The following is a 22463-nucleotide window of genomic DNA, read 5'->3' as shown; positions in this document are numbered from 1 at the left end:
AATACCAAATAGTATGCAATACTTTTACTACCTCGTGCGCGGGTTCTTAACCAATATAAAATTACACAATTCGTGTAGCACAAGTATAATTTAGACTGATGGGCTCCTGTAGAGTTCAATATAACTATATGCACATAAGCAGCAATAATGCACACCGGTCAATCTTACACATACCACACTACACATGAATTACGTGAAACCATAGTTTATTAGGTACACAAAACATATACTTGCTACAGTTCTCTCCGTCGGTATTGCCCGCCCTTGCAGAGGTTCAGCACTACACGCTGCCCTCAGCACGCACCAACACAACTACGTTATTAGTAAGAGGTGGGGGTTACGATATTTCGCACTGTAGACTCCACAGCAAAGTCGGTAACGACCCTACGACCAGGGGAGGAACGGCGTACCCTACTAGTCACTTGTATCAGTGCCATGCACTCTTAAAATGCTACATAAATAAACTGGCCAGGCAATTAACAATTCTAGTAATTAACAAGGTAAAATATTAACTTAAAGCCCAAGACGGCAGAGCTCCAGAAGGAGTACCTACACTTTATGCAATTTTTTTAAAATTATGCTAATTTATTCATGACGTAGCAGTTTCTGTGCTCATGAATATTCATTAATTTGTGGGTCAATGCATTTTAAAAGGGGCGATATATTATTTTTGGGGGAAGAGTTAGAAAGGGAGATTAGCAATCCTTAGGTGGTCAATACAAAAGAAGGGACCCATTTGGAGAGCAGCCATGCTCCTCGTGTCTGTTGTTGCACGTGACATACAGCTGTCAACTGTGTTCGTTGTTCGACGACTTCCATGTGGGGTAGTATTCTTGTGTTCTGTTTTCCTGACTTGAGTTTTTGAATCCGCTGTTTATGTTTTTAACGTCTTTCATGTCTTTAGTAGGAGTGTCCAATCCGTGATTCGAACTTTGAGTTCCCAGCGCACTGTCTTGTCCACTGTACCACGAGTGTCTTCACACAGGAGTTAGGATTTAAGTCCTATTCATAGGAGCACTGTCTTCACCAGCATTCAAAAATCTAACTAAACATACTGGATTCGAACCAGCGATCGCTCACATTGCTGACATAGTACAAATCAACTGAGCTATGTGGGTAGTCATGCAAATTAAATAATTTGTTGTCATATTTAGCTTTATTGCCAAATGGTGTTTACGAGAAAAAGATGGGCAGGCAAGGCAATTGAACCCAGGTCCTCCTGATCACTATGTAGAGAACTGACCCACAAGACCACAATGGATTGACTGGATGTGTTTGCATTTGATAAGACTATATAGTGTGTATATATATATATAAATACAAGATATTTCTATTATTGAGTTACAATTGTCCAAAAAATTGCCAATTTTGTGTTTTTACTTGTGTAAACTATATGCATGCCATAACCCGTTAGTGTACATCTTGCCAATTGGGTGTTTGCCATTTGCGTTGCCCATACCTGACCCGACCCTAACCCTAATGTCAAGACACGTTCCTGTTTATAATTGCTCAATAATGATACTCTGTTGTGCACTGTCTGCGGGTAAGTTGCATTGATGTCAACTGATTAAACAAGTCGCGTTTAAGTAATTTCCACTAATAACAAGTGGTTAAATTGTGACAATAAATGTGTGGACAAATATTTGAGATTAATTTTGGTGTAGACAACTCTCGTTTAATTATTTTACACCATTACAAGTTGTTAAATTGAGAGAATAAATGTCTCAACAAATATTAAATACTTAGTTTGATGTAAACAACTCACGTTTGATTAATTCCCACAATTACAGGTTGTTAAATTGAAAGAATAAATGTGCGGACAAATATTTTAGACTTATTTTTGTGTAGACATCTCGTTTGATTAATTCCCACAATTACATGTTGTTAAATTGAGAGAATAAATGTGCGGACAAATATTTTAGACTTATTTTGGTGTATTCAGCTCTCGTTTAATTATTTTACACCATTCCAAGTGGTTAAATTGAGAGAATAAATGTATGGACAAATATTTTAGACTTATTTTGGTGTAGACAGCTCTCGTTTAATTATTTTACACCATTACAAGTTGTTAAATTGAGAGAATAAGTGTGCGGACAAATATTTGAAACTTATTTTGGTGTAGACAACTCTCATTTGATTAATTCCAACAATTACAAGTTCTTAAATTGACAGAATGAATGTATGGACAAATATTGACCATTATATTTGTGAGTAAATACCTGTTGTTTAATTAATTTCCACCTCTACAAGGTTGAGAGAATAAATGTGTCGACAAATATTTGATACTTATTTAGGTGTAAGAACTTGTGTTTGACCAACTTCCACCATTGCAAGTTGTTAAAATAATGAAATAAATATACTGGTATCATTGGATATTTGATTTAATTGTGAAACTTTCTAACAAAATGTTAACTGCTGGCTTCGAACCCTCAGTCAACAATTCCGCAGACACGGTATAAATTCAACAACACCACAGAAGATATTCGTCTGTTGCCTGAATTGTTTTCGTAATATAGGGAACGCCATTGACACTTTAACAAAACTTACCTTGCCTTGAGTCTTGATTATCTCTTGTCACAATCTGGAAACTGTTGAACAAATTGCGCGTCGTCCAGTTTAAGACGTTAGTTATTTTATTATTTATTCATTCAGTTTTGTATGGTGGAGTTTGTGAGGTTTATTATTTTTTTGCGACGTTCTTTGTTTACGGTTTGAGAGATTTCAGTTTATTTGATTTACGTTTTTACGGTAGCTTGAGCGGGACTCGAACCCACTGTCTTTTCAAGCTAATTTTGTTTTATGTTGATGGCACGTTTGTGTATCACGCCACGACGTTGGTCGTTAAGTGGTGTTCATTTTTCTAACCACTCCAGTGTTCCGATGAGTTGAACGGAAAAGCCAAAACGATTGCTGGTTTCTGATTGCTTCGGTTCTGGTGAGTGTGTATCTAGTGTGATTCGAACCCATGTCGTTTGTATTGGGCATTTTTTTATTTCCCATGTTAGCTACGCCGTAATATGCAACCACTTCCCCGTTTTATTGTGATTTTGAGTGTTTAATGATGTCTTCCTCACCCGTCACGCCATGACCCAGTTTCAACCACACGGCCATTTTGCAACACAGTTCGTGACCCTCGGCGTCACCCGACTGACTATATGAGCGTTCTGTTCAACTGTTAAGCTAGGATTTATTGTAATTTGTATATACCATTTCGTATATACCGAGGAAACGACCCCGATTGAAGGTCATGTATTTTATGACGTCACCAATTCGTGTGTAGGTACTGCTTCTAGATCTGTGCCCCCAAGACTAACTAGTGTGTGTGTAGGAATGTTCGGTACCTGACGTTTCCCTACGTGCGTCGAACAGTATCAGTCGGCAGCGTCGCCCGGTGAATTATAAGAAGCCAGCGACGGTAATTAGCGGCTTGAACTTCCCCTTCTCGTCCACAGCGCCAAGGCTACCTTCCCAGTTAGACTTCAGACTGATGCTCGATGCCGGGTTTGACTATGGTATTATGTGGTGGTACTCCTCACCGCTTCCAGGGTCGTACAAAGCGTAGATGTTGGTCAAGATCTCCAGCAGCAACAACCGAGCACCACGCTGTCCCAGTCTTTAAATAACCTGCCATCACATGGCTAATTGTGTCAATCGCTAATTGATCCCCGACACCTGTTCATTCATCACACCGATACTCGTCCAGCATTGTCCAAGTGCGACCTCGAGGTCACGTAATAGGTACTTTCTGTGCGTGTAGTGACAAATGTGGCTACCTACTGGGCTATAAAACCTACATCTGGGCTGTTATCAATTTATACTACAACAATAAACTAATAAAAACAAAATTACTTAATAACAAGCGTGTCCTTTTAATAATACAGTTTCTGTTATGATCCAAACACCTCGTGACACATTTAATTCTTGGATCATTCTGACATCACTCTGAAATATACATGTAAATAATTCACATTGTGTACTTAACATGCCAATAGCTGTTATGTCAGAGTATATAGTTTGCAAAATGTCTGATTACACGAATTTTGTGGCCCGACACAATTCATTGCGATTCGTCGCCAGAAATATACAAGCAAATTTTATATACGTCAGTAGAAGGCAATGTGTCATGCGCTGGGTACTTAATACTGCACCACAATGCTGTCGCTTTCGACAAAAGTTATTTCGTTCTGATTACTGGGAGCAACCTACTGGGCAATGTTGTTCTGTATTTGGAATTAGGCTTGCCAAACAATAAACACTGATTTTACTATTGGCTGAACAGCTATCTAAAATGCCAATCATCTGACTCAAACATCATAGCCATACTAGCGCAAAGTATTGTTTATCAGTTATAAAACCTTTTTGTCATTAGAAATGTAAAATTATGTAGACATTTTAAAAATATTATTATAAAACATTGCAATAAGCCAGAAGTATGTATTACTTCTCAATGAGTAATTATTAATTTGAAATAATAAATGTCCAATTTGATCAATTTGTTTCAGCAATAAAATCAGATGCACGATGAATTAGTAGACGTGACACTGGATACATGTGATTGAAGAAGCTTAGATGAACGTTACTAACATTGTAATACATATCGAACAACCAAACATCGTTAACCTATTTTATTTTTATTGTATTGACGGAATCGTGTGAACACCACTGATGTGATTAATATTAAAATGAAATAGAATGTTCGGATTTCTGTTATCAAATTAGCGTATGAAACACAAATTATTACAATATTTGAAAACTATTATTAAATTTGGGTTCAAGGTAGCTTCCATTAAAGTAAGTTCATTTGTATAAATGTGTATTCGTTTGCATAATTGTCATAGATACAAAAGATAAGTAACTCCCTTGATAAACATGATCACTATACGAACCTAGATACAACTGTTACAAAAGTTCGGCATTAGAGAATTCAGCGTGCACACCGGTATAAGTGTTCGTGAAATGTTTGTGGAGATATTTAGAAAAATATGAATAATGGAGAGATATCCGATGGGAAAGGAACTTTAAATAATTGAAGACCAATAGTTTATGAATATTCGTGAATGATAAATCAAATAGAAATTACTGAAAATTAGAAGATGTTCTGTGTGTAATGACTCGGAAGTTCTGTTAATCACCAATAAATCTCTAGTCTATTTTCCAATTAAGTAGAGATTAAATTGTAGTAATTTACTTCTTAGAATAATGTACTGAATGTTAATTCATAATCATGATTACATAATCTCTCATTTATGATGAGATTATACACACCAAATCTATTAATTACGTAATCAGTGTTTGACACCACATGCAACTTTGCGTAAATCAGTTTAACGAACACCATACAGCTACGAATTTATCTAGTCTGTTACTAATAAATTTTATCTCTGTTTCATGTTGAAATTTGATTATTTCTGTGATATGTGTACTTGTTCCTGTCATATAAATCCATCTCACATTATGCGACATTGTGCTTCACGAAGTGTTATGCGAATTTGAACAAAAAATCATTTATCTCTGATAAACAAATTCGAATAATTTGCTGCAAATACCAGCGCAATTTCATGAAAATCGTGCATGGCAGATTATAAAAATATGGTTACAATGTGATACGTTGAAAACTAATACTATCCCGCAATCATCGCATAATGGGTTGTCATCCTATGAGGTTAGATGAAATAGGTCACTTCGAATATTATCTGATTATAAATTTATTCATTGATACATAAAGATTTTGGATTTTGTGACATAATTTGATTGCATTGTGTGAGACTATGACCAAACAAGTGACATCTTTTGTGAACCATCCGTTCAGATATTTATCAAAGCAATGACATTGGTAAGCTAGCGGGTCTGATGCGTTTTGCATTCGAGACGAAGTAATTATGTTTATGGAGACAATTCGTAATGTGTTCTTCGTACAAAACTATGCGTGGATAAACAGCTAGCAAATCCGCCCATCGTCTGAAAGGAATTTTGCAAGGTCCTCGGTATTCCAGCTTGGCAGTGCGCTTAAAGAGCACAGGTACGATGTTGCCACAAAATTACATCATGCGTTTTTGTAACTACAATTGTGCACCAGAAAAGCAACGAACATTGTAATATTCACGGCTAGTTTCTACACTTTTAGCAATATCAGTATTCGAATGCAGTAAAATCTATATTTACATTATGACACTACTTATCATATTTTATATTTCTATTATATTCCAAGTTGAGCTTTTTATTTTATACTTTATTTTGCTTTGGAATTCCGGGCCCGATGAATTATGAACATTTTTACAAGAAAGTGAATCTTGTATTTTAAAATCACTTTTGATTCAGTATTCACTGTATGATAGAATAAATTAATTGTGATATTTTACTTTTCAACATGACATTTGAAAGTCAGTTAACTTAATATTGCAACCGTTTATCTCCAGTAATCTATCATAATCATGACCATGATTTTTTGTAATACTCAATCAGTGGTCCATTTTTTTTCTCTACACAAAACAGTTATATATATATATTAAATATATGTATTTCAAAACGTGTTTTGTGCATTTGTTAAAAAACTGTTAATTCACAACTTTCATGAGTTCATAGTAAACCCAGTGTTATGTTGTAGAAGGTGAGACATAGTACCGTAATCGCAAAATTTGAAGTATCAATAAGTTTAAAATTATAGACAGTTATCAGATTAATAATATTTTTTCAGAATTGATAATTTATGGAATAAATTAATGATACACACCGTCAGTGTGTCAATCACTTGAACACAAATATAAGCTTCAATCTGAACTGTAACGTTAATTTACCACAATGAAACTATACAATTAATTAATATGTAGTGTATGTTTGATATGGAAAGATATGTTACTTTAAGCATTCTATCTCTATATCTATTTATTTTGTGAACGTTTAGACATGTAGCTTCAAACAACAGTGAACCGTGTTTAATATGCTATGCATTTGGTGCAAGTATATGTTTGTGTTGATATTAACTTGTGCTGCCATTTTAATATTTTCTTCTCTTCGTAATTGTCAATCAAATATAATTTACATTAGTCGTGATATATAATTGTAAGGAAGCATGACTTGATTCCTTATTTTACAATGTCTGAACTATACATACAGTAAATAAGTTTCAGTTTCCTTGACTAAATGGTAATGTTTTGTATTCAAAGGTCAATCAATACACGATATTTGTCGCGATATTTGGTATTTCAAATTACTTAGATCACGAGGAAAATAAAACGAAGCCATATGGGTTGTTAGATAATGATCTTTTTATCGTGCATGGTTTCATCAAATTATATATGCTGTTGGCGATTAGAAATGACTTCCCATCATTTTTTGTCATTTTCTTTGACAATAGATGCGAGGACCAAAGGCATACACACAGACTCAGCGTGCACTCGTGGTTGTTAATTTGTAGAACATTTCATAGTTGATAAGGGCAAACGTGATACTGTGTACGATTTAAAAACAAAACAAATGAAACTGTTTTGATTATGTCTGAACATAACTTCATGTAATATAATTTAGTGACAGTTTTGAAAATAAAAAGTGGTCCAATTTAAAATCATTGCGCATTTAAATTATAAATGAACCCTACACATTTTACAATATCTTTGCCCTGTCCAAATTAAGTCCTACTTCCACGGTATTTAGGTGTGTAATAATAAAAAAAAAAAAATAGTTATGATTATGCAGAATGAACTATCAATAGAATAGTGTTTTCAGTGTTGAGCAATGGAAGAGTGTGAATGTGGACGTTGTTGATTGTAATTTAAATGTTCTTAGTTAATATTCAAATGCTCTCAGACAAACATATTGCAGACATGATACCAAGTCTGCGCATAACATGCTGTGCGGTGTGTTACTTACATAACTCATTACTTCCCCCAAATTTATCATATGGTTTAGAAGTCTGAGGTAATACTTACCGTAATTCCCTTGATGCAATTTATAAACAACAAAAGAAACTGTTATAAAATGTTTAAGACATACTTACTCACAGCAGACCTCTCTGGGTGTTCTTGACATTTATGACCAACACAAGCTCCAGCTAGCATGTTTATTCAGGATCTATACAACAATAATACCCCAGTGATCTACCCCATTCATACCAAACTAGATTATTGTCAAATGACAACTTTGCCCACATAAAAGAACTACCTTTGGTCAATTTTCCCTAGATTACTCTGGAACAAAATTGTGGAATAGCCTTCCTAACCATATTGGAAATATTCCCAATCCCAATATTTCAAGCAATCATTAAAAGCACATTTATCCAACTCACATAGTTAGTTTTCTATGTACATACAAGTGGTGAAAAACAACTACAATGTAAAACATTATTGTCAACCGAGTTTATTGTATTTATATTTATATTTATTGTTATTTCTATTATATATTATAAATGTAATTTTACTTCTTAACAAACGCCCGCCAAAATGATTATTTAACTCCATCTGTATTCGGGTCGAGAGTAGACTAGCTTCACATAATCTATTTTGTGCTGCCCGGCCATTACTGCTCAGCTTATATCACACTATGATTTGCCGTACCTTGCACAGCACAAGTGCACGAAATGCATTACATAATCGAAGCTCATATTGTTTAAAATAAATTTACCATAAATGCTTTCTTGGTTTATAACAAAATAGCAACATAATAATTGATCCTGTTACGAGGAACATATTTCTCAAGCAAAAACGTAGGTGACATCTACAATGAATTAATCTTCTAGTCTCGAGTTTTGCAAGGTGTTTAATTTCATTTAAGTTAAAGTCAGAACGTCACTTAATGATTTGGTGTATGCCCTGTGAATATCAAGTAGTTTATTTGCCTGAGACCAACAGCTTATATCCGTCAGTGACGTGAGTGAGACAGACTTACATAGTTACATGCCTATTAATGGATACCCTCTATTATACCCCGAATCATTTTTCTATGTCTTCAGTAAGTAAATCGTTAGAGGTAAATCGATGCAATAATTGTGACACTCTTTCCTAATGGCAAGAATCGATGCGGCGATTCAGAGACTAGGTTCAGTACGTACTGCACACTTGCTTTGTAGCTAATGCGTATTTTATAACAATTTATCCTCGTTGTTCGCTACCTAAAAAGTCATTTATATAACAAGACGGCGTAATTGACTTTCTGTAAGCATTCAGCTGTGTGTTTATTTTATATGAAGAGCGGTTTCAAACATCGGTTTGAGTTCATTATTCTACTATCAAACACATTTTAACAAACGCTGTGTCCCGATTATTTGCAATTTAAAAATAAACCAACGACTGAGGTAGGTTTATATTCTTTCGCTTCTGAAATCTGACCCCATCACTGTGTAGTGTAGTGTAGTGTAGTGTAGTGTAGTGTAGTGTAGTGTAGTGTAGTGTAGTGTAGTGTAGCGTAGTGTAGTGTAGTGTAGTGCAGTGTAGTGTAGTGTAGTGTAGTGTAGTGTAGTGTAGTGTAGTGTAGTGTAGTGTAGTGTAGTGTAGTGTAGTTTAGTGTAGCGTAGTGTAGTGTAGTGTGGTGTAGTGTAGTGTATAACGTAACAAAACAACTTTTCCATCTGAATAGTAAACAGCGAACGTGTTCGCACTAGAATAACTTGGAAATCAACAATGCCGAGTACATCTGCTGATTAACATCCCATCATATAATTTCAAGAATCCATGATAGTGTAATCATCGAATATTGCAACAAAGCTTTTTAGGTATTTCAATCATATTCTTATCAAAAGGTCATTATAAAAAACAGCTATGGGCGCACTATTCTTTGCTCTGACCTCGCAGTGTTGTTTAACATCGTGTACTCAAGCACAGTTGACTGGCTCTGCCAGTGCTTCTATAAGATGCGACCGTCATGATGAATTAGTGTTAACAACCGCAATAACAACGATATATAAGACCGTCGTGATTTAAGTTAGGTGTTACAAAATAATAACATAACAAAGAGGTACGCACTGTTAAGATATATAAACATAGATATTTAAACTTCACGACTATGAGGACCATCTGTCTTTTAATGGTCACTGGGCACTTCAATACAACTTACACGCCAAGCAACCAACATTCAAATGCCACCTGTCTGTAGTGTTCATTGATCCTCCTTTTGGCGGGGGATTGGTAAAATAACCCCGTCTATAAAGGCCGAAGTGATGAATAATGATTGCACATTTACTCTGGACTTGTATTCCCAATTTTTCTGTAATCAAATGAGATTGTTATATTTTACGTATGTCCCATCTTCAGACAGCTGTTGAAAACTGACAAAATTGAGACAGTATTGTCATATATATGTAGTTGTTCAGGAAGTAATTAATCCCCCTATAATTATCACCTAGTACTGTGTATAAAGAACAATTTCTCTTTTCATTTTTCACCTTGATGTTCGCCATGTTTAACTGTGTACATATTTATATCTGAACTGTAACAGCCGGGAAATCACGATATATATATATATATATATATATATATATATATATATATATGCGGCATAATGCCAGCCTGAATTGTTTGAAATATGCACACAAAACGCGTTTTAAGAGCAACGTAGTCTAGTGAACTAGCGTAACGACTTCATCCTACTATTTATTATATCATACCAATATTGTACGTTGTCTTATATATTTGGTTACTTTCAGAGGATACTAATTAAATTAATTATAATATGGCGACGTTTACGCAAGTCTGATATAGAAAATAATACAGTAATACAGTTTTTCTATAACAAATGATAGTAATTTACAGCGACCTAATGAGTGAATTCGTCGTTATGGCCAGCGGTGACTCCATAATCGGCCATGCGACGGTAAATGCAATTTCTGTCTGCGAGGAGATGATAGTATAAATGTAATTATCTCATAAAATCGTTATGATTCGTCTTTTATCAATAATAATTCACTGTATCGTATCGTTGTTCAAATATAGCTTTCATTATTAGTTGACATCATTTCGACGAAGCAGACGTTCATACTCGATAGGATTATTGATGTGATTGCAAATAGGCAATTTAGTCCATAACAAGACGGGTTTAAAGGCGGACGTCGTGCTCGAGTAAGTGCAAGCACCTTGCATAAAGATCTGCGGGCAAACACCGACTTCAAATCAGGACCTGGTTTTAATTAAGATGATTGTTTTTTTGTTTTTTTGAAACGTAATACAAATTACGTGATTCAAATACACATACTTAATACATATATCGACTGTAATATTAGTGTGAAATAGTCGGCATAAATTTCACGAAATAGTTTTACCATTATTCAGGAGAAAATGGCCAATTGTGATTTTTATGATGATCCATATGTTCATATGAACATATTTTTTTTCTTATTTTTATGTCAAAATCTTGTGAATGCTAAAGTTAAAACTTTGTCGTATCATATCATATCTCGAATACTTTCGTTCAATTCAGGAACAAAAACACAAACATGATATACATGATAACCCCAATTTATAGATAACATTTGAAAGAACTGCGCATGAGCATTACATTGGATTCTACAGAGATATATCCGGATTTTCACTACAAAGTGGAATTTTAGAACCATGAAGATTATCTTCTTGTTTTTTTTTATATTCTGGAAATGAGGTATCAATTGGCACAGTCATATGTTTGATAAATATGTGCAGACAGTAGTAATGTAATGTAAAAATGTCCTACGGCGGCCATATTTGATCGAATCATTTATATATTACAACATATTAAATGCTGAAAAACACAACTGGAAAGTCGAAGTATAAAGGTAATAGTTGATATGATAACATGTTAGTAAATAGCAAGATGAACTGACGTGTTCAGACTTATCAGTGCAACTACGTGAGTATGTGAAAGACATAATAAGTATTTGTCTAGGTTGTTTAAAACTGCGTATTCTCATGACAATTTCTAAGATCAAACATTTCCAAAGATCCATTGAATTCCGTCATGCCATTAACACCAGGGTCTGATTGAAATATGCTCGAAACTTTGAATTGGATCTGTATCGCACATATGGATATCAATGTAATTGAGCATTATCTTTTAAATACTTGATATTAGATGAACAATTTGGTATAGTAAAAAATTTGAATCTGACTAAATTTCTCAATGTCTAATTTATTAAATAAACGTTCCTCGTTTGGAAAACACACATTTTATCGTAACGAGAATTATAATTTTGTTTGTCAACCGGAATTATCGTTCACCACGTTTCCTTATGCGCACTGATACTCAAATTCGAGTCAACCGAGATTAATAGAGATATACTATTTTGTCGAGTTTTGTAACTGATTATAGTGTTGATGTGTTTGGTTCCACTAATAATGAATGACGTAAAAGAAGGTTCCCTCGTTCTTCCTGGGCGACCCCCCTATTGAAATAATGGAAAATCCAGTTTGGTGAGGCATGTGATGTGCATCTCGAACATTGGTTATTCGACTTTAGTCGGCAGTATACTATCATCGTCACCACTCATAGTAATACATCCACGTATATTTTGAGTGCAAACACAAAACCCACTCAACCCCAACTACAGCGAAATTGATCCTGCTATTTACGTTGAATAACTAGGAACTAGATTATCATGGCTGAACTGGATCCCGATATCTACCCGAGCATAGACGATATGTGGCGTACTGCTATTAAAGCCGAGAAACACGATGACCCACCGAGTGCAAAGACAGTCTCAATTGTATTGCTGTATTCAGTAGTGCTACTATTTGGCATCGCAGGTGAGCTGTATACGTTTTTATTTTATATGGTACATATATTATAATAAAATTAATGTTACGATTCAAATTCTAAATATCAGGTTAGTCTGTTTTGAAACCAAAACAAAACCATAGTCTGGAAGTTAACTGCTCGAATAATGCGTTCTTGTTCTCTATGTTTATACTGACTATGGTATCGCTAATATATGTATATGTTGTAGAAGCTTTGAATGTGTCTCGACGTGTAAAACACTATAGTGTAAAGGCGCAGAGGTATACATACACACGTACATACACACAGTGTTTCATTACAGTGAACACTGAAAGAGATGAATTTGGAGGCTGCAAAACGTTGGTGTCGGGTCTGTAGTGTAGCTGTTATTGGGGGGAAATTTGCTCATTCACGTTATATCAACAACGTATGTGCGCATATAGGATCTTTACCTAAGACTGTATTATGAATGGAAGTATCATGCACACACCTGCACCAGTCGTAACAGACAGATCGATGCGAGACAATTTGATACAAAGGCGCTTAACTGGCTACGGAAATAATTGGAGCCCCTGTAATTAGAGTTCCCGTATAATACATACATTCTCCGCACGCATGCATATATTTCAATTCGAGTTGTTTTTAATAATGTTTTGTTCATGGTAATGCTCACGACCCTCTCTCTCCAAAGTTGTTTGGGCATTTTACAGCTTTCACACTGCTCTGCCCAGGGGGCTGTGGAACTGTTAACTGAAACTGTTAATGTGTCTCCAAGAGATTTAGGAGAATCCTGTTATTTATACGCACATTAGAAACTTGTCATTTGCTAGGCACGATACTCGGAGCTTTTGAACTGATATCCGGCACACCTTTCGATATTTTATAGACAGTGACACTGTCAGCGTTTTCTCGTAAATTGGAAAAAGCATGTAATGTAAGCTCACAAAAGCAGTTGTTGTTGACATCTGTCACCACCATATAAGAATGAGAAGTAGCATGCGTTTTTAATCCCCGTTCGGACGAAGTCCGAAAACGGAGACTTATAATTCGGTCTCCGTGCGTCCGTGCGTCCGTGCGTCTGTGCGTCCGTGTGTCCGTGCGTCCGTGCGTCCGTGCGTCCGTCCGGAGTCATATCTCAGAATCCCTTGGACCGATTCTGTTCATTCTTTGCATGTGCCTAGTACTTTATGTGGGACATATGCACATGCAGTGGTTTAGCGATTCAACTCAAAATGGCTGACTGGCAGCCATCTTGTTTTTAGAAAATGTTGTATTTTGGACCTGCTTTGTCAGTTTCCATTTAAACTTGGTACATAGATTATACATGTTAGGATACATGTCCATGATGATTTATTTCACAATTGGATCAAAGATGGTCGACTGCAGCCATCTTGTTTTTTGAAAATGTCGTTTTTTGGACATGCTTTGTCAGTTTTCATTCAAACTTAGTACATAGATCATACATGTTAGGATACATGTCCCGACCGTCCGTGAGTTGCTGAGTCTGTCCGTCCGACCGTCCGTGTGTCCATCTGTCCGTGCGTCAGTCTATGCAACGTCATATTTCAGAATCCTGTGGACCGATTTTGTTCATTCTTTGCATGTGCCTAATACCGTATGTGGGACATATGCACATGCAGTGGTTTAGCGATGCGATTCAAAATGGCCGACTGACAGCCATCTTGTTTTTTGAAAATGTTGTATTTTGGACATGCTTTGTCAGTTGTCATTCAAACTTGTTACATAGATTATAAATGTTAGGATACATGTCCATGACGATTTATTTCGCAATTGGATCAAAGAAGGTCGACTGGCAGGCATCTTGTTTTTGTTTTTTTATGCGGTTTCTTGGACGTGCTCTGTCAGTTTTCATTCAAATTTGGCACATATATGTACTTTATACGTGTTAGGATGCATGTCCATAACAATTTGTTTCAAAATCTGGTCAAGGATTGCCGATTGACAGCCATCTGACATTTTGGCCTTACTACTATATTACCACAATTTATGTACCATTTTCATTCGTATTTGTGCCAAATACGAATGAAAATGGTACATAAATTGTGGAAATATAGTGCAAACACACTGATATGTATGATGTATGTGCCATACATCATACATATCAGTGTGTTTCATAATCAGATCAAAGATGGCCGAATAACGACTGTTTTTATTTTGGCCATATTACTATGACACGAAACACGTGTTTTGATGTAAATGAACAATTTGTTGTATACGCACCTTGGAACTCAAGTTTCAAGGACACGCTCGCGACAACCCCTCCGCTTTAATATGACGAGCACAAAGAGAACTTAACGGGGACTGTGTCATTTTCAATGACATGTTATCCATATAATTGTTGTCCATCGTTGCATTGTATTTTATATAAAAGATCTAATATATTTCGGTAATGTGATGATTAATAAAGTTAAGGTGATGTTTCAAAAGAAGGAGATGGAAAACCGTTCTGCATAGAGACGTATTCAACCTTTTACACAGTTTCCCTCTTTCAGCTGCCGTAATCCCAGTTTATCTCATATTATGCGTAAAATTAACTAAAGCTTCACGTGAGTGTATAAATAGCTACTGAAACGGAATTATGGTATTACCGTATATGAATATAATATTAACTGACCAGTTGGAACATTGTTTTACACTTTAAAATGTAATGAGTTTAATGGGTACTAAGCAGATGAACTGAGGTACACTTGATTACGTACAAAATGCGACACCTAAGCCACGTTTCTATCATTATAAACATGTGACATGTTAACAAAGTGATGTGAATTGATTACGTATGTAGGATGCGTGCTTTGGCAGAGCTTGGAAGTAGTTTATTGACACAAGCATACCTGAAGATTTGCAAACGTACAAGCATTTATCTGCTACCTGTGTTCACAGTAATATTTTTCGTTGTTTTGACTTTTTCCAGCATCGATTTATTTCGTCAACAGTGTACTACGTATAGTCATTATGTAGTTTTTGTGAATATTGCGTTTGAAAACTTATATATACGCGAAACTGAGCTATTGTAGTCATTTAATGTTTAGTAGATATTTTAATTGAGCCTAAATGTTATTTATCTATAATTTCAGAACACATGAACAAACAATCTTTGTTAGCAATGTAGACAATATTATGGAATCGGCGTTAACGACGATTTCAGCACGGTTACTAAAAAAACATGATCTCAAACACAATACAAGTATTAATCGTCAACATTTTCTTCTTCGTCCGCAAACCATATTTCCAACCGCCTCTGGGTCTCCAGGATTGCTTCAAAGTCACAATCTTTATCACTAGAACAAAAACTGTTCCTCGTACGAATGAATCCGCCACGTTATTAGGTGAAATAACAATAGTTATTGCGCTAGAGACATATTAGCTTGATTGGATTAAAACAGTTAGGATCAAAAACAATCTTGGCACGTATCCCACCAAAGGAAAGACCAAAACGGTCGTTAGTCCGTTCTTTTAGTGGTATGATGTCGACAAAGTAAATGAATTCATGTGTATCTCGAACAAGATATAGTTGTTAGTAAACAAAATTCACATAATAAAGATGTAATGTTCGTTATGGAACCTCATTTCCAACTTGTATTCACTTATTTAATATATACTCAAATATCTGGTCTGTGTCATATAAAAACCCACTTACCGACGAAGGAAAGTATGCGAAGTTAACAAAGAGACTAAGAAATACAAATAAATTAACGAAGTGGTTACTAAACATAACAAGTTTACGATTTGCAGTTACAACTATTATCGTCTTGTAATATTTGATTGGCGACAATACTTGGAAATAATTGCACATTAGATGTCGTTACCAATGACGTGGGAGACTATTTGACCATTTATATATTCATTGAAAGTTACAATTGACAATCGAAGAATGAATTAAGTTGTTTGAGATAGGAATTGAAATTGTGTAACTGATATGCAACATGTAAAATGTTATATGTGTATAGTATTAACGCAGCTATCAGTGAAATTGAAAAAAAAACATACTGCACGTATAATATCATTTCACCAATTGTAATGGACCTAATTTTATCGTCGTTGGTGCTCATATATTTTTATCTATCTCACATTGCAAATTAAACATACAAGCAGGAAAGGAATGTTGGTCTCATTCAGCTACCAATTTAGTAACAATCTAGATACAATCAACTTGTTTTAAATTGTATATTTATAATTGTATACAATATGCTTCATGCATGGATCGACCATTTTGTCTTTACAGCATATGTCGACGTCTCTCTGGTGTGTGCATGGCTTATAAAATAAAAACGTAATTTTAGAATGCTGTTACTTGTCTATGAATATAATTACCTCAATTTTGATCCCAATTGGGAATAATTAAACAACTTTGAAAAGATGTGCTTACTAAGGATACAAAGATTTTGCTCCAGTCACGTATATTGAGTTTATTGCTCTGTATTTTTCCAACTAATTCCGCGCAGGTATGCAATTATATGTATACCCATGGCCACCTGTGCTGTGTGCCCAAATTACAATATTATATATTATACTATTTATTATATAGCCCATGCTATCGTGGTGTTTAAACATAATCCTGCGAAAGTTACTCGTAGTTTTGATGTCAGTAGACACGAGGAATTACCGGTTTTGTATCAAATCGCGCCGATAATGAGAATTCACGCTATGTTGGTGGTAATCACGAGCTTGTGTAGCGATTCTGTCTCTTCGTGATACTTTCTCCAAAACGCATGGACTTTTTTCATTAACAGTCGATTTTTCTGAGTGAATGAATAATAACTCTGATAATACGCACATCTTCTGGTGGCGCTTGTAATGAAAATATTCGATAGAATATGACTTCAAACTACGTGATATGTATTTACAATTTGTATGATTGTCATTGTTAAGATACGCACGTTATTCAAGTGATAAGTTACATAATTGGACACGTGCCTACTTATGCTTTTAAAAAACCGACACGAAGGGAGATCTATTCCCCCATCGTATGTTGACATAGACCTAGCCTTACAGGGAAACTGTAAGTGACACATTAAAATATATACTCGTATGCCGAACAAAATAAGAGATTTCCATATTTAAAACAAATTACACTTTCATGTCATTACTAGCAATGCTGTCATGGCGAGCGAGTTCATTTACCCCCGTTTTGCCATTTTAATATATATTTATGACATGTACATTGATAAGATGAGTCACGTTTCAAATAAATTTATAACTGGGAGAATATGACTACATCTTACAAGTAATCTGAGAATGACGAAGCGACATCGTTTTTAATAATAAAATAAGTACATTATAACTACTATACGAGACAGCAATGTTTACACTTTTTCGCTGGAGAGTGTAAAACTACATACACGGTTTTGTAAATATAGACTTCAGCAGTGGCCTACTGAAACTTATGTATTGCTAAGCCAATGGACCTTAATTCCCGCGTGATCTCACAAGCCGTTAAAATGGCAAAGACATTTACAGAGACAGTAGTATTGATAAGCTCACATGCTTAACATTACGCCTACCTAAAGTTGATAGGCATGACCAGTGAGGTGTAAAATGGCACAAGTACATATATAAATCACAACCGCTTTAATTATAGATTGATCTACATTACTAGTTGCCGGTTTCAGTAGAATGATTTCCATTAATTCCGGAGTAGACAGATGTCAGTAGAGTGAGACATTACATTTATCGAATGCTAATAGTCATCTAATACCTAATCAGATTCGCAAGCATATATCAATTGTATGTTTCCAGTGTACTCGTAACTTTTTTTATGCTAGATTAATTACTGTGCAACACTTTGTGGAAAGTGAATACACTTACAAATCAACGAAAACTTAATTAATCAAAGACATTTGAAAACAGGACAGACTACTTCGACAAACATGAAAGTGAAACGAAAAAATGTTCCATGCGAAGTAATATTCTATTACGTAAGCGTGCACAACCACTATATCTCAGATTATGTAGCCCATTTTTGAAAACTTGCTGCATCAAATAAGTTTCGAACAAAATAGTTCAGTACCACTGTTCATATACTCTGGTGTACATTTATTTTTATTTTCGTTATGTGTTTCCTGCTGCCCGCATTACGTAGCATATATAAGTTACTTTTTGCAAAATACACCCATCAATAAACTTAATCAATATTTTTCTTAATTTTTGTAAATTTGTGAAATAGTCGACCATAATTATGCACATCGAATGTTCGAAATCTTGTTCAAATCCCAATAGACCTCACATCAAAGAAAATACCGAAGTAGCCTGCTACTGTATTGTCTAATGTCTTCGATTTAACAATCAATTTTCCACGAGTGTAACATGAATATTGTCACCGCTTATTTACACAGTTAATTTAATTGCTATCGTATTAGTTAAATGTTTCTAAATTACCCTCGCTCCTGTTGGACAAAAGTTGCCATTGTCCGCAAAATTTGCGTTGTATCCGACGTATATGCATAATGTCGGTATCGATGACAGCGTCATTAACGAGATTGATTTTCAATTCTCTGAGGTAACACATCCATATGTATGCGTTCACACAACTGATTTACCGTATTGTAAATGTAAAATTAATGAGCAGGTCCATCCGTCCCTTATTCGTTACTGTGCACATAATATAATAAATGGAGAACATTTTGTTCTTATATAAAATCAAATATATGTCAACTCCAATTGAATTAAAATCTAACAGATGTTGGATATAATGTAAAGTAATGCAATGTTTTTGGATGTAATGAAATATATTCTAAATATTTGTTTTTGGTTTGGAATATATATCTGAAGCAAAACCACTCGTGAACTCACAGATCTTTATGTCAGCGCAAAGCCTGGTGAAGTGTGGACTTCTGAAAAAAAACTGTCAATGTTTTTTTTAAAGTCAATGCAACGATACAATGCAGGATTGCACCTGATTGGTTACCGAACCTTAGACCATAACAGTCAGACCAATTAGAGAGCAACTTCTTTGTGTTTTTGACGTACCAAATTCCGCCTTATTTATACGCTTCAATTCAAGTGACCTTTTTACCATACACATCAACCGAATATAATTTACTACATGGCAGGGCATTCTTAGAAAGAATAATGACATGTGATTTGTTTAATATAAACAACATAAATACATTCATAAAACGTCTCGCCACACGATGGTGAGTTTTCATATGCGCCATCAGAGTTGTTAAAAAGGTTCAGTCAACAATAAGACAGAGAGTATTTTAACCGGCAGCAATCTTTAGTGTATGTCATCAGAGCTTACATTCCGTAGGGACTACTTCCACTGTCATCAGTACTATTATTTATTTAGACATTCAATTCACCTCATGTTGAAATAGATAGGAAAACGACATTTGAATGAAAAGAGGTAATGGTATCAGTATAGACTCATATAATAACGTTATCAGAGATACAAATTCGCATGAATCGATATGATGCAATACAATACAAGATTAACAAGTAGTGAAACGTGCACTCATCAAATATAGATGGCATTGCACATTTTAATAAACTATTGCAGCTTCTTTAGCTAATGTTCATCGATGTAATGGTGCGATTGTGAACTCTTAGTAATATATGTTACAGGCAATGCATTGGTGACAGCGGTGGTGGCAGTAAATGAACACATGCGAAGTGTAACCAATATGTTCATTGCACAAATTGCTCTTGGTGACATCATAATGCTGCTCCTGGCCATGCCGTTTGACATCATCAGTAAATACGTGTATGAAGTAAGTTATTTAATGAAATCTATTACAACAATAAACGAGATATGAATACTGCGATATTGAGATATTGTACACAAATTAGACCACTATTTTTATACATAGTATGTGTGTTCCAAGCAACAGTTCCCGCAGTAAGTAAACTTCAGCTAGTAGTTTCGGTATGTCCACTGCGTACATCACATACAATTTCTGATACCCAAATAACTACTGTTTAACCCAGTTTACGTATGTATTTGTGGTTATAGGATTGGAGTTTTGGTACTGTATTGTGTAGGAGTATGTCGTTTTGTAAGGACTATTCGCTAACTATCACTATAGTAACGCTGACAGTCATGGGTATTGATAGGTAAGTATTTAAAATAATTATGAAAATTGTTCGTTGGTTAGATAATTGATAAACATTATGCATTCTTGCTCATAAGAGTTATCACTGTGCATCTATAGATCATCAAAAATATATGTAAATGTATGTAACCATGGAAATTGAAACAGTGGACATGATGATGAGAACGAATGTAATACTATTTGAAGGGAAAAACGGGTCTCGTGGCTCCCTCTGCCTCAACGAGATCTCAGCGGCAATTTCCGTCTTAGGATATTGAATATTGAACTTCAAATTACCTATGTGAATCATTGCAAATGTGTTCTTACTTTTTAAAATCGTTTTTTGTAGGTGTTTTATACTATCCCGTGAACTCAGAACATACAGCATTCGGACTATGAAGAAGTTCTTCACTGTAGCAATAATCATTCAAATGCTCTCCGTGTCAGCTGCAATCCCAGCGACCATTTTCAGTGATGTGTGGCGTGAATCTACTCATACCCATTCAAATGACAGCACCGCCAATGCGTCAGTTCGTGTTTGTAAACATAATGAGGGGTCATCAAACTTGTTGCGGGTTTCTCTTTCGCGTGTTCTCCTGTTATATGTTCTACCATTAGTAATTATCAGTGTTTCGTTTACGAAGATCAACGCGTTTCTTAGATCGACGGAGGCCCAGGTTTTGCTCTCTGCAAATAAAAAGATCGTTTCTGCCTGTAAGAGGGCGCTACACTTACTTATTACACTGGTGGGATTATATACTGCTCTGCTACTCCCAACTGTCATAGACACAATAGTGTCATTTTTCATTAAAGGCGGTTTGTTATATGACAATAAGTGGTATTCTCTGTACGAATTCCTCGTGGATACCACATTATATGCGATATGTGTATATAAACCGGTAGTTTATTTCATCATGAGCGCGAACTTTCGACGTGGGTTCCGGGAGCTGAGTTGCTGTTCTACGCATAGCTCAGGGAAAAGCAGGATCGAGTGCGACGATGATGAGTCAACTTTAAACACCAATGAAATATGGTTCAACAGTGATGGCAGCGAAAGCAGCGTACAACACGATGTACGGGACAGCGTGTAATCTCAGTTTGGTTTTAAAATTGAATTCCAAATGGAGGATAAATAAATTTCATCAGTATATGTCATAGTGTGTGTCGAGTGATTCACGTACTGAGATGGTATAACGTATAGTTTGGTTGCGATCCAGTAATATCAGTTTTTGGCATCTGATTTCAAACCTTGTTTCCATAACATAATTACCTACGACGTCGTCTGGGTGTTCATGTGGGAACAGTTGTTTCATATTACCCAATACTTGAGGATCGGCACTTTACATAACAAAAGTAGACAGCACTCAGAGAAGATGCGGGCTCATAACATATTTATTCAACATAAATATGCATGTCAACCATCAGAGACACATTTTATTAGAACTTATCAATGCGTAGTTTCGACCGGAAACATGTATGGTAGCATTGTAGCACCTGTAGCATTGTAGCATTGATTTTAAATTGACTTTAAAGTGCCTGTGAAATGCCCACCACACGTTTCCCATTTTAGATCTGTTTCCCACTGAAATGGACAGTAATTGTTTTGTTGTTGACAATTTGAGATATTTCTAGTGCTGTAGCCACGTCAACCTATCCTGAAACGGTCGACTGATTCCGGATTTCCGACTCTCGCCGAAGTTAAAGTGCGTCATCTATTGCAAAAAATTGAGAGGGACTCAT

The 22463-nt window shown here is 35.4% G+C and overlaps 1 protein-coding gene across 1 annotated transcript; it reads left to right on the top strand.

The window, feature by feature from the left end:
- Positions 1 to 12553: 12553 nt before the first annotated feature.
- Positions 12554 to 21814, top strand: LOC102802025 (gastrin-releasing peptide receptor-like). The gene is made up of 4 exons (XM_085493036.1): positions 12554 to 12701; positions 20257 to 20402; positions 20645 to 20745; positions 21073 to 21814. Exons 1-4 carry the CDS (start codon positions 12554 to 12556, stop codon positions 21812 to 21814), a joined length of 1137 nt encoding a protein of 378 aa, XP_085349162.1.
- Positions 21815 to 22463: the final 649 nt, after the last annotated feature.

The sequence above is a fragment of the Saccoglossus kowalevskii genome, chromosome 18 (genome assembly GCF_978046115.1).
Source record: "Saccoglossus kowalevskii chromosome 18, keSacKowa6.1, whole genome shotgun sequence".
In the NCBI taxonomy this organism is placed as follows: Eukaryota; Metazoa; Hemichordata; class Enteropneusta; family Harrimaniidae; genus Saccoglossus; species Saccoglossus kowalevskii.
The sequence above is the reverse complement of the archived record's forward strand: the minus strand, read 5'-3'. Positions and strand labels throughout refer to the sequence as shown.